The 15,138-nt window shown below is 47.6% G+C and overlaps 1 protein-coding gene across 1 annotated transcript in view; it reads right to left on the bottom strand.

The window, feature by feature from the left end:
- COL13A1 (collagen type XIII alpha 1 chain) overlaps positions 1-15,138 on the bottom strand; it is a 56,845-nt gene that overhangs the window by 27,590 nt on the left and 14,117 nt on the right. Inside the window, 11 exon segments of the mRNA XM_085229247.1 lie at positions 549-575; positions 1,317-1,349; positions 2,953-2,997; positions 6,297-6,323; positions 6,940-7,002; positions 8,261-8,296; positions 9,012-9,038; positions 9,851-9,892; positions 10,339-10,418; positions 10,421-10,454; positions 13,419-13,484. Of these exon segments, the coding sequence (XP_085085373.1) occupies positions 549-575; positions 1,317-1,349; positions 2,953-2,997; positions 6,297-6,323; positions 6,940-7,002; positions 8,261-8,296; positions 9,012-9,038; positions 9,851-9,892; positions 10,339-10,418; positions 10,421-10,454; positions 13,419-13,484 (480 nt within the window).

Genomic DNA, 15,138 nt, shown 5'->3' with positions numbered 1-15,138 from the left:
AGCTGTTCAGAAACCAAACTGGCTGCTTAGTGATGGAGAGTGACAGGGTATTTTTGTACTGTGTCCGCCACAGGATCTCACACCAGGTCAGGCTATGCTGAAACTGTGCACGAGCAGAGGCAGGACAGGGCAGCCTTCAGCATGTGACAGAAGAACAACATCCCACAGTCCCTGATGAACCATGGCAGTACCTCTAGTGGGCACAGACGTGCTGGGAGGCAGAGAAAGCAAGCTGGCTGAGCAAAGTGTGCTGTGGGCATTTTGCAGGGTAGGGAGAAGGGGAGGAAGGCAGCTGGAAGGAAATCCCACCAACAGACACCAGCGGGAGGGAGAGTGGATCTGTTTGCAGGATGGGTTCTCACTGTACACCCTTGCCATTTACTATTGCCATTGCTTATGCTGGCAGGTGTCACTAAAACCTGGATTTGTGCCTTGGGGAGCACAGAGCTGTTCCTCAGCTTCTCTGGGAAGTGGGGGAAAAAGAAAATCACATAAAAAAATCACAAACAAAACAGAAGAACAGCCTCAGAGCAATGCTTTCCAAGTACCTTTTCTCCTGGAGTCCCAGGCTCACCCTGGTAAGAAAGAGACAAGAAAATAAAGTGAGAAAATAGAAAACGAGCACAAAACCTCCTAGAGCTAACAGGGTGGAGGAAGGAGCATTCATCTGTGGAGGTCTTGGGGTGTGAGGATGCTTTAATGCCTTTTAGTACTTCTACTTAAAGCTTGTTTCGTCTTCATTAGCCAGCTCCTGGACTGCTGAAAATAAACAGCAAGATGGAGTAACCACCTTGCTGTGCTTCAAGAGAAGACTTACCACAGTGAGTCAAGAGTCACCTGCTGCCACTAAGGCATTTACCCACTCCTATCTCTGCACAGGAGCACAGCAAAGCTGAGGATATCACAAGGATGGGGGGACGTGTCAATATGGGAACAGTGCAGCATCAGGGAGAAAAGCTGTCCCCACCTCTTCTGCGATAACCTCTTTATCTCTGCCTTTTCCTCAGCAGCTGGAGTCAACCAGGACAGCACACCTCAGCCCCACCAAGATGACTTACAGCCCCTACATTGGCACCCAGCTCGCTTTTTGCTCAGCTGCCATCCTGATACTGCTGTGGAGTGCCACCTGTCTCTGCTCAGAGTGCTGTGGGAGCAGCAGATGCAGCTGAGGACAGACCAAGCTTCTCTGCCAGAAGCTACAGTTCTGTCATTCCCCTTCAGTGGGAGCTGTTTGACCATTTTCCTTCTCTCTCATAGCTCTCCCTGGCTCTTTAATGCACCCTTCTTGACACACTGAAGAGTAGAGCAGAACTGACCTTCATCCCTGCCGTGGCCATCCCAGGAGCACCCTGACAGAAAGAGAAGACAGAAATACTTTTTTTGAAACTGAATTAATTATTTTGTATATGTGTATATATATATTAATAGATAGATTTTTTTTTTTTTTTTAAGAAACAAAACACTATCAGCCAAGTGGAACTATGAAGGGAAAATCCGCATCTTTTCCTTTCCAAAACTCAGAAGTAATGCTGTAACACCACACAGCACACATCCTCCTTCCCTGTATGGGTCGTTCACCCATGACAGTGGTTCTGCTTTCCAAAAAGCTCACCCAAAGACACATAACATGGGCACAACCCTGTAAGGAAAACCAGATTTCCACCCCGAGCGTCAGCCCTGCTGGCAAAGCCGAGGCCAACAAGCAGCATCAAATCAAGTAAGCAAGGAAAGCAAAGTCAGATTGAGGACCAAACACTCCGTTCAGTTTGATCTCAGATATATCAGCTCAAGCACTCTGAGGAACACAGTTTGTAACACCAGAGCCTTGGTCTTATTTGCCCATATTCTGTTCTCATCTCAGGGGACTAACGCTGCAGTAAGGCAGCTTCAGGAGAGCGGTGAAGCCAGCCACACTAGGGGATGAAAAGACTCCCAAGCACGAGCACCTTCTCCTCAGCAGCAGGAAAAAAATGCAAGTCTGGCATCAACCCTTTGCTCTGGAATCTCTGTGTTAGTACGAGCTAAGGCCTGGTGAAAATGTCCAGTTACAAAAGCAAATATGAGGGATAACAGGGGTCTAAGGAGGGGAGTAGGAGGGGGAGGAGGTGAAGTAGTGTTAGAACGTGGGATGTAGCACATGAGGCAGAAAGGAGGACTGGGAGCCAAGTTCAAGGTGAAGAGAGATTGGAAAAGTTCAAACGAGGAGAAGTGGGGAGCCAGAGAGCAGCGGGATCATACCTCTCAGCTTTCTGAAACAAATCAGGGACAAAGCTAAAAAACACAAGGACAGAAGATGGAGATCAGGGATTCTATGCAATAAAAGGGGAAAAAAGCATTCCAGAATTTCTCAGGGGTCAGTAGGTTTTAGTGAATATGGGCTAGAGTCATGAAAGGGATTATGTGCAGAAAGTGGCTTGGGTTAGGCTTTCATGGTACATTTGGGATGTCTGTTCCTCACTTTAGCCTTTAAATGGCAGTGGATGCAGACATTATTTTCTAGTACTTACTCTAAAGCTACCATGCACACATGCAGGCTTGCTCACACACACTGGCCCTGATGCATCGCTGCATCAACCCAGGTTCGCACTTGCATAACCCTACTTGCATGACTGCAGCGTGCTAACACACTGGGACCCCAGTTTAAGAAATGCCAATTTCCTAGAATGTTGGTAACTGGGTGCTCTCACTAGCATTGAGCATTAAGTTCCTGATGTTGCAAGACAGCATCAGACTGGGCATGGCATTTGCTTTTTGAAACACTTCTCTCCCCATGGTCACTGTCATGAATTAGGCCCTGTACTTTGCAATTTAGAAGCAGAAAGGATTCAGCTGAGGACAGTCATCGACCAGCAGACACACACACCAATCCAGGTGATGCTTGTGCATCAGGGACAGCTGAGTGGTAAGGGTGAGATCAGGAAGACAAGCATCACTCCACTGTTCACAAAGTACCTTCATGCCATGTCTTCCTGGCAGCCCTGGCATGCCTCTCTCTCCCTGGAAGCAGAGCAAGAAACAGAAAAAGAGCAACAGATACAGCATGAGTCCTCCCAGGGCACTGCGAGGAGGGCCAAGTACACCTTCTGCCTGTGAACTTCAGGGGCACCGTGGCCTTTTGACTCTTTTGAGTGTTTAGTCCTTTCTTGTAAGTATGAGTACCTCTCACCCTATGCAGTATATTGTAAGAAAAGTGTAAGAAAAATAAACCAGTAATTATGAATACTTTGTACAAGAGAAGTGAAATCACCCTGTGCCCCTCTTTTTCAGCTGCGTGCTGTTTTTCTTCTTAAATGAGACAAGACCAATGCTGTCTTCTGGGCAGCACCCACACTGCAGGATCTAGCCCCATAAAGCAGCTCTGCACAGGAAAGTAATCCCCCATCCCCGAGAGTTTCCTGAAACATGCTAGCTGCCTGAAGAGCTCTTTAATTATTTAGCCCTGCAAAAGCAAAGCCAACCCAGTGAGAGCAAGATAACCTCTTACAGGCAGCAAGTTACAGAGCAACCACACTACCTTGACATTTCCTGACTATGGCCCCAGCACATTCACACAGCCCTCATTAACACCTGCAGGATCACACAGGCGCTAGAGCTAATTAGAGAGCAGAAACAAGTATGGCACTGCATCATTAAAGAGCAGTAAGAAAACTCGGGGCCAAAGCCAGAGGACAAGCAGGAAAAGCAACTCTCCAGAATATCTCTAAGCCACTAATTATTTGGAAATCTTTGTACAGTAAGGCCTCAGCATGCTGAGCCCTCTCTGGTCCTGCTGTGTCCTTTGGGCCAGGGAAGGGCTGCACAGGGTGCCACAGCCAGCACCAGAACAACGCAGGCAAGCCAGAAACTGAGAAGTATCACCGAGGGCAGAAGCCAGAAGCAAAACACCTGGCTCACATCCCCAGATTACTATTGCTCTTTTTTCAGAGCGTAGGAAAATGCCTCATCCTAAGGACCATCACGAAAAAGAGAAAAACATACATCAGCTGGCCAAAATTGATGGTTAACCTGGAGACAGCAAATCAAATGCTTATTCAAATGACCCAGCTGATCATACTTACAGCTCGTGTATTGGCCTTCATGCAACATTACTGTCTACCTCAAGGTTAGGAACAAGAGGTTTGAATGCAACCTGAAAGCTTCTTCAACAGGGCAGGGCCTGTAATGTTCTCTGCTACCAGAAAAAGCAATGATAAGCTACGCAAAATAGATTCCTACAGATAAACTATGAATCACCTATAGTATTTGAACGGGCTTCCCAAATAAAAAGAAAAAAGACTCTGGTCCACGTAATTGAATCCAAAGGTGGAAACATTAAAAGCTTCCCAGGGTCCCAAACGGCCTTCCTGGAAGGGAGGCAGACAGGAAAGAAGAAATTTCCAAAGGCAACAAATTCATGCACCATGTGGATGTTCAGGAGCTGCTACTGGCTGATGTCTGGCTGCTGATTTAGGGATATCTGCACTTGTATTTAAATCCCTCAGAGCAAAGAAGAAAGGAAAGAGAGAAAAGTGATATTGACAGTAACAAATGAAAGTCTGCGCGTGGAAGAATAGGCTGGTTTGGGACTGGGAGGTGACCCTATGGAGCTCCTATTTATTAGCACAGAAAGCACAGCAGGTTTTGTCTCCACTCTTACGAAACAAGATGAGTAAGGGCCAAAGTATCTAGAGCATGTCCCCAGGTTCTCACTGAGTCATTGCTCTCTAACAGGACAGAGAAGCCTCTCAAGTGTGCATGACCCTGAGATATCACTGAAGCCTTGGAGACTTTCCTTTTGCCAGAGCCCAAATACAAAGAGCATGCAGAACTGCTGCAGAGTGTAGAAACAGTGGGAGGAAAGGATTGCCTCTGTCTGCTTGGTCCAGGCTGCCCTGCAATAACAGGTGCCAATTCCTTTCCCCATCTCTGCCCCTGTTCCCCTCCCAGAGCCACTGAGAAAATAGGAAGAGGAGTCCATGAGGAGACCCTAGGATCTTCCCAAAACCCACCGATGCCAAAAACTCAATTGGAGTTGATGAGAAGGTTTAGGAGGCCTTCCCAGATTCAGTATATATTGCATACGGTTTGTTTTCACCTCATCTGGGACTAGGAAATTTCTGTTAGTGTTCCAGAAGATAAATCAGGGGCTGATTAGCCTTTGTATGTGGGTGCAGGCAGAGCAGGTGCCTGCTGACTGTGAAACGTGGGAGCGTTAAGTAGGGGTGGAAGGCAGTGTTTCCTTCCAGACATGTCTCCCATCTAAGCCACACTCCAACTTCAGTCCTGCAGTTCAGCTTAGCAGGAAAGCATCTGGCTATTGAGACAGCAGAAAATTTGTAGCTCCCAAAACACACTAGTTCTGGGTGCAATTCTTCTCTCATTTACGCTAGCACAGACCAGGAGCTTTGTGGTCAGTGGAATTACACTGACATGAAGATGGATACAGGGGAACCTTTGGACTTTACATGCACTGTATTATTTCTGAAGATGTATTGCCTTCTTATTGGAAGGCAATTACTGCTGTGATATTCAACTATGAAACCAAAGCCTATGTTCCCAAAAGATTTTTCTTTAAATTCTATGTAACGCATTCACATTAAGTTCTGGAGGTGTCTTTTCTTTCTTTAAATAGTAATCCACCCAGATGGAAAAAATATAGGAAGTATATATGCTACACAATAAATGAGATGCGTGACACATACGAAATATTTTAAATGTATGTGTCACTGCTAATGCTTTTCAAAATATTACAGAACCAGCTTTTTCTCATGATGTTTAAAATGTATGGCGTGATGGAGTATGCTCTGACTCAACAAACACCAGTGTTGTAATGTTTTAAGCACAACCAACATTAAGTTATATACTTTAAATATATGGGTACAATAAACTTTAGTCAGTTAACATCTGGGCACAGAGCATATAAGTCTGTAAGAAGTGTCCAGAAACAAACAGAAGAGCCTGATGCCAAAGCCCAGCCTGAGTTGCAGAGATTGAGTGGATTTGATGTGTCAGCTAACCAGATTTTATGAGGAAACCCCAACCCATCCCATCAAATGAAGAGATGTAACAAATCATTTGCAAGCTTCATAGTCAGAGAAATGCCTTTGGTAAGAATCAAATTCCACCAAAAGGATAAAGGGTGCTTTTATTGCCTGAGCTTGGAGAGACTGTTTGTGGTTAATCACAGCACAGATGTGTACTCCATTAAATATCCCACAGAGCTGCTCAGACCCAACTTCCTCTTACAACCCTTCAGCCCAAGGAGCAGCATCTCCCAGACATCTATCACAGTAGAAAACCACATTCCTCATACCTACCTTTATGCCAGTGTCCCCTTTTTCACCCTGCCCAGCAAAGAACAGACAGAGAGAAAACACACAGAGGGACAGTGAATGTGAGGAGAAATTGAGCAAGCAGACCAATCTTCACAGCAAGGGCTAAAGAGTAAGTTGCCAAAGAAGGGAGTATGTAATAAAGGCTAGCACAGCTCTCTAGAGAGACCACAACACCAGTCTGAACACTGGCTGTAACCCATCTCTCCCTGGGAACTGCAAGGCACTGCACCTTGCTGGAGTGGATGCTGGAGGTAGTCCATGCTAATGCTTCCTACATATTTTGGCTGTAGACTAATCAACCATCAAGCTGTTTCGTGGAGCAGACCCAGCCTTAACCACCTTTACCACCCAGTAAAACCATCTAAAAGCTGGGTCAGATTTATTCTTGAACAGAGGCCTGTGCAGAGATAATCCTTGTCCTAGTTCAGGACAGCGAGGAATTGCTCTGGCCAAAAATCCTCCGGACCTTTCACACAGGAGCAAGTCTCTGTTTACATGCTTTGCACTCTGCTACAGAGAATCTGCACCTGGGCCCTAACTCTCTGTATTTCTTCAGCATCTCTAGGCTTTGTGCCACTCATCTGCCCTGGGAGACAGCCTTGCTGGTGCCATGTTTAAGAGTTACCTTGGGGCCAGTAGCTCCAGGGAGGCCATGCGCACCAGGCAGGCCTGACATGCCCGCCTCACCCTGAGGAAGAAAAGAAAGGAAACAGAGAAAGCAGCAAACACAGTGATGAGCAAAAAAGGAGCACGTGGGATGCCCAGGTCAGAAAAGACAGGAGAGGGATGTCCTAGACAGAAGTGCCCACCACGTACCAACCTCTCCCCTGGGTCTCACCAGGGCAGGAGTACCGTTCTGCATCAAGAAAGATGTTCAGTACACAAAACGTGTGGCTTGAAGGAAATGGTCCCACAGACCTGCGTTGTATCAGAGCTAACATCTTTGCTCAGCTCTTTGCCTTCTTGTCCCTTTCCCTGACCCACACACTGAGCGAGGATTTTCTTCCCTACTTTCATCCATTCCGTCCACATTTCCAGAGGAAGGTTGCAACCGTGGGCTCATTCTCCTGACAACCTTTGCTCAGTGAGTAAATGAGCCAAGCAAGTTGTTTTGTGTGAGAGGAGCTCTAAGAAGAGGCCCTCACCATGAGGTCACTACAGGGACCCCCTCGCTGCCCCCCACACACTGAGAGCTTAGAACAGGATGGACTCTGAATGGAAAAACCGACGGATGGTTCACTGCAAGAGGAGGCAATAAATTGTGTCTGTCTGCAGGAGTGGGCTGTGGTCCACAGGGGCTATAATTTTCACTTCCTAACATAACAAAACCTTCTTGGTTTATACAGAACTAATTAAAAAACTCTCGGATCTTGCCTTTTTACCCACAGAGCACCCATAAAGCAGTGCAGAGATAACATGGCACTCCTGCCTGCTGGGAGCATTTGCCTTCCCCTTCTCCCGGTAACATCAGCAGTACCTCTTCATTCCCTCTTTCCCCTTTGATCTTCCTTCGCGCTTTCCCCCGTCTCCCTGTCTCTCCATTACACCCTTCAGACTTGATTCAACACTGCTGTTAATTAGCTGCTGTTGCAGATCAGCAGGCAATGCCAGCTTCTGCCTTTTAACCAGGGAAAGGATCAACTTTCAAGTCGTACATAGCCAGGATTTGGCCCTTTCTAGTAGTATAATAGCTAGATCTAAGTCTGGAAGTGGGTATGGGTAGGGAGAAATCTGTACTATTGCTGCCAGAGGGTTAAAGAGATCCCTGGGTCCCAACTTTCCTTACACAAGTGAGCATTAGGGGACCCATGGACCCTCAACTGCCCCTGGTCCAGTGAAAGGAGCTCAGCAAGGAGGTCCAGAGGAGCCCAGAGTTTTGCAGCTGTCATCCCACAAGGCGTCAGTGCAACTTAATTCATTTAGCAGTATTGGAAGTGCCCCCTTACCTTTCTCCCAGGGTATCCTTGAATCCCAGGGTCTCCCTGCAAAAGGTAAAAAGACAAAATAAAATGAGGTTTGGCCTGAGAAGAATAAATCCCTGCCCCTTCCCCTAGGGCCATTCCACAAGGCCTTTGGCTCAAAATGACTCCACTGAGTCCCTGAGCCTTCAGACTCTGGGGTCCCTGTTACCTACAGTGACTGAATCCTAGGAGGAGAGGCACAAAGAGCACCAGCAGCCAGGTAACTCATGCTAGCTCCATGCCCCAGCTCTATGGTTCCTATCCTCACCCTGGTGAAATACCTCAAATAAAAACAAACGGAGGTGGGCAGCAGCAGCTGAAAAACAACCACCACTACCCCCCACTCTCACATTTTGGCAAGTGAATAAATGGGAAGTTGCGGTAGCGTTAACAATAGCATTGCAAAATCGGTTCCTGAAGCGCTGGTAAATGCTTTGAGAGTGGAAGAAGCCAATATAGCTGTGTGTGGCAAAGAATTTTGCAAGAGGGGCTGATGAGGCGTGCCTTACTCTGCTGAGATGCAACTTGGACACTTTGCCAGGACAAAACCCATGAGTCAGCACGCAGTCTGGGCCCCCTGGCCAATACAGAGCTGAGCTAGAAATCTTTCTCAGTTATTTGATGTAACCTCCTTTCCCTGTCTTTCACCTTCTACAATTTACACATCTCTCTATGCTGCAAGAGTCCACCTCTCTGTTTAACACTTTGCTCCTCAAATTGAGGCCAGATGTCTCACCTTTGCTCCAGGAGGCCCAGGTAAGCCCTGTAAATAAAATCAAAAGAGACACTGGAGTTGACAAATGTAGACAATGCTACGCAAAGTGATGGGGGCCCCTTTACAGAGATGACTTGCATCGGTGAGTTCAAACATCCCTGATCTATTCTTCACATAAATACTATTCTAACCCACACTCCCAAATTTCATTTCATTATTTCATGCCCATAATGCTCCATTCTCCCAGGCTTGGTTTCTCTAAATCTGAAGACTGAAAAGTTGCTTTTCCTCATGCATTGTGCCCCAGAATCTTTCCTGTCTCTCTGGCTTTGCTTGGGAAACTTGTTCCCAGCCCACTGTGCAGCTCTGGAGTAAATCAAGGGTTGGCAGCTTTCTCTGACTAGCTAAATAGAGAGAATATATTAACAAACAAACCACTTGTGTTTTCAAATGAGAAATAACCAAACAATTTACCTGATACGAACCGTGAAGAACACCGGATATGTGTGAGTGCAAATATAAATATACAAAAGATCCATACAGGAGCTGCCTTCCTGCTGTGTGCAGACCAGAGGAAAAAACTACCTTAGATAGGCTCTGATACCTTCATTACACCTGATTTTGCCTGACAATACAACATTTATTCATCACATCCATGTCTCCTTAGAGCTCAAAAAGAGATGAGAACACCTGAAACTATTACATGTAGAGAAGCGCTTTTGTCTCAGGGAACAACACTGGCTCCTTCTTCTGGAAGGCCTTGAAATCTCTCACAGATGGAAAACTCCTTTCACGCTGCAGCCACTGCGGGGCCAGCACATCACACTTCTCCCAGAGCGGAGCTAGTTTCTGACACCCACCTTTCCATCTCTGCCGGGCTTCCCAGGTTCTCCAGCTCTGCCCTGTGCAAGAGAGAAGGATGTTAGCATACTCTATCCCCTGCTGTTTAGCAATAGATTGTATTTTAAAGTGTGCTTCACTTTTTGCCTACTGCTTGCTACACTCCTGAGAATGGGGCAGGAGCAGGACTTCAAAGGCATGGCAGGGATTTTATCAGCCAGATTTCTGCTGCAAGAAGGATAATTACACCCTGTGTATTACTTTTCCTCCTCTGCAGACAGCCAGAGGGAGGAGGAAATGGGGCTGGTATGACCCACTCACATACATGTGAACAGCTATCAACAGTGCAGGGCCTTCGTGGGAACTTCTTTCTCCCCACACACCCACCTTCCCTGCCATTCCCCTGTCCATGGCTGTCTGGCTTCAGAAGAGGCAGCAAAGACCAGAGGAAATTGTGTCCACCCTAAGGAAAGAGAAAGCTGAAGGCTTTTTTTATAATTGGACTTACAGGTGACCCACTTGGTCCGGGCTGTCCTGGGGTTCCCTTGGGTCCAGCTGGTCCAGCGGGCCCCGGTGGGCCAGGTGGCCCGGAGGACCTTGGATTCCTGCTTGTCCTTGTTCACCCTGAGTTTTGTTAAAAGAAGGATTACCAGCAGGCAGAGCCAACTCAAGACACTGCCACCACAAGAGCCCAAGGCAGGTGAGCGTGGCCGAAGCAGAAGAGGCAGAAGAAAAGTCCCAAGTTAGCGCCTGGAGAGGCTTCCAAGAGCGAGGCGTAGCCTTGCCAAGGACAGCCTGGCTTCTCAGGAGCCAGCACCCCATGTTTTGCAAAGACATCCAAGACCACCTTCTCAGTGCTTGCTTACAAGCGATCTACAGGTGGCCAAGCAGCCCAAACTCTTTGCACATCAAATGCCAACATCTCTTGGGCTTCTCGAGAGGCTCTCCAAAGCACTTGGCAGTCACATTTGAAGCAAAGCCTCTCATGACCACGCTGGCACTTCCTGGCAAAGCCGCAGCATCTTACCTCAGCCTATTTTTTCCTCCTTCGCTCTATTTTTTGGGCAAACGCTCCTGCTGTTTTTCCATGGACCAAAAGTAGAAATGCCACAAAACCGAAAGAAAATAACATGATCATCATGGCATTTCTGGAGCTCGCCCAAAGCAGGCCTATGTCGACCAGGCAAAGCCTGTTTCTGTAAGATTTAACAAGCGAGTGCGTGCAAAGCCACCTGCCATTTTAAGCTCTCCAAGGAAAGCCATTCCAGCCAGTTCCTACCCAGGCCCCTCAGTAGCCACTCAGCGGCTGTGGCTCATCCCTCAGCAATGCCATCTGGCCCAAAGGACCAGCACTCGGGACTAAACAGCACTGCGGAGACAGTGGGTTGGAAGCACCACACTGAATACCAGACTGCTGATCTATAATTGATGCATCCAGCAAACTCCTACGGCCCCATGGCACCCACACTAAGCTCCTGTCTCACGAACTGCCCTGCCCAGATAAAATATCACAACATCCTGCTTCCATCTGAAAAACTCTTCTTCCACAGGAAGCTAAAAATCAAACATGGTGATTTTTCAATTGTAAATCAATGGGCATGTGGTTGAGTCTCTGCTGCATTTATGCTCTCCGTGCTGCTGCTTGGTAAAGCCAAGGCTGCCATCATACAGCCTTGTGTGCACAGCAACGCATAAAATCTGTCCCCTGCATGTGTTCCTAACCATGGTGTTGTTTATCCTGGCTGCCCGTAGTAAAACAAGGCGATTCAGGAACGTCTGCTTTATTTAGATTTTTGCATGAAATAAATAAGATGCAGATTTTGTCCTTTCTGCCATGAGCCCTATTTGGAAGAAAATTTCCAAGGTGTAGGCCAGGCTTATGGGAAGTTCAGTAACTGGGAACGCATGCTGTTCCCCTAGCAGAGGACAGGGAGATGGGGGGAGCAGGAGCCCTGCCCTTGCATGGGAGCACCAGTGGGGACTCTCCAAGCCCCAGTCACATTGCCTTTGTTCAGCTGCATCTAGCATAGCACAGTGTGTGTAAGCGTGTGCCCATCCACACAGATCCCTAACCACACAAGATGTTATCGCCACGTCATTATGTTCTTATTAATGCATTCAGCATGAAAAGACCCCCACAGATCTATCTGCACTGTAAATGGATACTGTAAGTTGGATATCAGGTGTCACGGTCATCAGATGTCATTCTGTATTTTTAGCTGCTGCCTGGAGCCATTTTTCAGCTCTTTAAAACGCCATTTGGTCACCCTCATTGCGCTTTAGCAATGCAATGCTCATGGAGCCTCCTAACACAGCCTTTGCTCAGTCCAAGCCCATGCACAAAGGGCTCCTGCTACCTCAGAGGGAGCAGCAGGATTTTCTTCCCTCAAGCACTAGCATTTACTTTACAGCCTCATGTTTTTTCTTAGTATTCAAATGTCGAGCTCCTGGAATTGCTTGGTGCTGGCAGATCTGTAGGAGTGGTTTACACTTTGTCTCACTTAGAAAATGAATAAGGCAGCAGCAAAACATAACAGCAAAATTCTCTAGTGAAGCTGGCCTCTGGGAATGGAGGGAATTTGCAGCCCTGGCTGATGACAAGACACAGGGCAGCTATTCAACTTTCCCACTTCATCCTGGATAGGAACTTCAGCTTTCAAAGACTTCCCAAGAGGTCAACCCTTGGCATGGCTCTTCGGACTATTACTTTGAAGGACAACCCATGCAAGCTGTGGGGCATTATGCAGTGTGAACATTGAGCTGATAGGAACTGGGCTAAGAGCACAGTCTCAAGTGATAACACCAGGATTTCACACAGTGCTGGGAAGGCACCTCGTGGCACTGCAGTGCCCTGCTAGCATCTGGCAGTGCAGACAGCAGAGTGGCAAAAACCAGCCACTTCATAAAGGGTGCCCAGCACACTCCAGTGTGATAATTACAGCAGTTTCACCGCACAGAAAAGTCCATCCCAACTGATGGAACGGGGATGCTTCAAGTGGGCTCATTAAAAGCCACATGAACTCTGACTATGGACACTCTTACTCACTATTTATACATCCGTAATTCATTTTATGAATTCATTACCAAAATAACTAAACATGAGTTATGGTCCTGAAAACCAAAATAAATGTGTTTACACCAAGATTTAATGCAATTTAATGAAATCATTATAAAAGCTTATTTGAACACGCTTTCCCCAGCGTCTCAGACCAGACTAGCCCTCAGAAGTGTTTGCTATTCATTCTTCTTGGTTAAACTTCACAAACATTAGCTACATTTCAGCAAGAGGTTTCCAACCTCTTCTGGAGATTGAATATGCAGGACCAGACTCTGTAAAGTGGGAGACTTTTTGTCAACAGTCCTGGCTGCAGTTTCATGGCCCATTTCTTTTAGATTTAAGAGCTGGCTCTGCTGCGTTTCTTTTTAGCCACATTATCACATCAAAGATTTCCTCCACTTCAAACAACATCTCTCAGCTCTGCCCAAACCCCTTGGAAGCCCCTCTGTAGGGAAAGACAGACAGGTAGTAAGCTGATTAATCACAAGCATCAGAATAGGCTTAGAAACAGGCAACGAGGAGAGGTCTACCTGGAAAGTGCGTCTCTTTATGACCGGAGGTGGAGCCAGCCGCACTGAATTGAGGAGAGGCAACAGCTGGAGATCAAACCAGAAGGTCACAGGGCAAAGGAGGCCATTAGGGCATGAAGAGTCAGAGAGCAGCCAGGGGAGAGAACAGAGAAAAGGGGAACAGAGAGATTGCTATGAAAGTCAATGACTGCGTGCAGCTGCACGTGGTACAGGTACCTGCCGGCAGACCTCCGAGCTCCTATGCACCATGCACTGCTCACTGGGGATGTGCTGTCCACCAGCCCCAGCCAACCAGGACCTGCAGCACAGAGCTGCTACAGCTTCCTCTGCTCAGAGAGAGAGCTCACCCAGGGGATTTCTGACTCAGCTCCACTCCCAGGCGATGTTTATTGCAAGACACCCCCACACTGGCTCTGCTCTTCAGTTCTCATCATCAGATCTGAGACAGTATCAAAAAGCTCATCTTCTCAAGTTTTTTCCAAGTGTGCTTTCACATTGTTTTCCCTCTTCCCTTACAAGAAAGTATCCGGGGGCCTCACCCTTCCCCGGGGTGCAGCCGGCAGTGTGGCTGGCTGGGGTCAGCAGAAGGGCTCAGGGCCAACACAAGGGTGCTAGCACGGTCCATTTGGCAACATGAACACTGCCAAGGGAGAAGACAAGAACTCGGTGTCTCTGAGCCTTGAGCAGGGTACTGCCTTGGTAGCATGCACTTTGATTTTCCTCACTTAGCAGTAACAGCAGCCTCCAACTGCTTATAGCCAGGAATGCTGCCCCAGTGCACAAAGCTGACCCGGACACACAGCAATCAAATGCCGTAAAGCTCAGGAGCATTTGTTCATCCTCCTGCAGTATCCAGTTTCCACTTGCATACACGCTGTTGTCAGCCTGGCAGTCACCACAGCAGCTCTAGGCCCAGGAATGCTCCTCTGGCCTGATCCGCTTTCCTGTTCCTATCAGTTTTCCATTGAAGCTGTTCTCAATTTACACAGGGAGAAGAGAAAGGAGCATTCTGTGCTCCAGCAAAAAAGCCTGTGCCCCTGTGCGCAGCCATTCCCCACGTGAGCTGTGCTTGGATCCCAGAGGTGTGCCTGCAGGTCTCCCACCACAGTGACCGCGCACCCCAGCAGTGTTGTTCAGTCCCTTTAAATGCCACTCTTTGCTCTGGCAGCAAAAGCCAGGACACAGTCTTGTTGCAAAGGGAAACGGCCATCCAATATTGCAGCATCACAGCCCTCTGCTCAGGTGGCCGCATCCAAATACACTGATTCTGAAAGCAGGGAAGCAGAGGGAGGATGGTGGAAAAGATGAAGGGGAAAATGGAGGGAAGCAGTATAAGCCCTTCCAAAAACAGACAAGATCTAACAATGGACTTAGGTGCAAGTAGATCATTTAGAGAAGGAGCCTGACATCTCCTGCAGCTATCCCTGTCCCTCTGGACCCCATGTAAAGAGGAGTGCGCAATATTGGATGCCTTGTGCCTTTGCATCAGAACTGTTCCATCACATCGTTACGCACAAACCTTCAGTGTAAGGATCTGGTTAGAGCGCAGGGCTGCAAGGGTGGTACTTAGATACTCCTATTTGACAGGGAAGACACATAACAGGGGTCAGTGAAACACATGCTTTTTTTGAGAGCAGACAGAGTGTGGCTGCTCCCCTCTTCCCAGTGCTAAGCTCCGGGTGGCATTCTGAGGCAGCCCCATGCCTGGGATCATCTCTTG

Source organism: Meleagris gallopavo, chromosome 8 (assembly GCF_905368555.1).
Source record: "Meleagris gallopavo chromosome 8, MGAL_WU_HG_1.1, whole genome shotgun sequence".
Classification (NCBI taxonomy): domain Eukaryota; kingdom Metazoa; phylum Chordata; class Aves; order Galliformes; family Phasianidae; genus Meleagris; species Meleagris gallopavo.
Note: the sequence above shows the minus strand (reverse complement) of the source record. Positions and strands in the feature narration are given on the sequence as shown.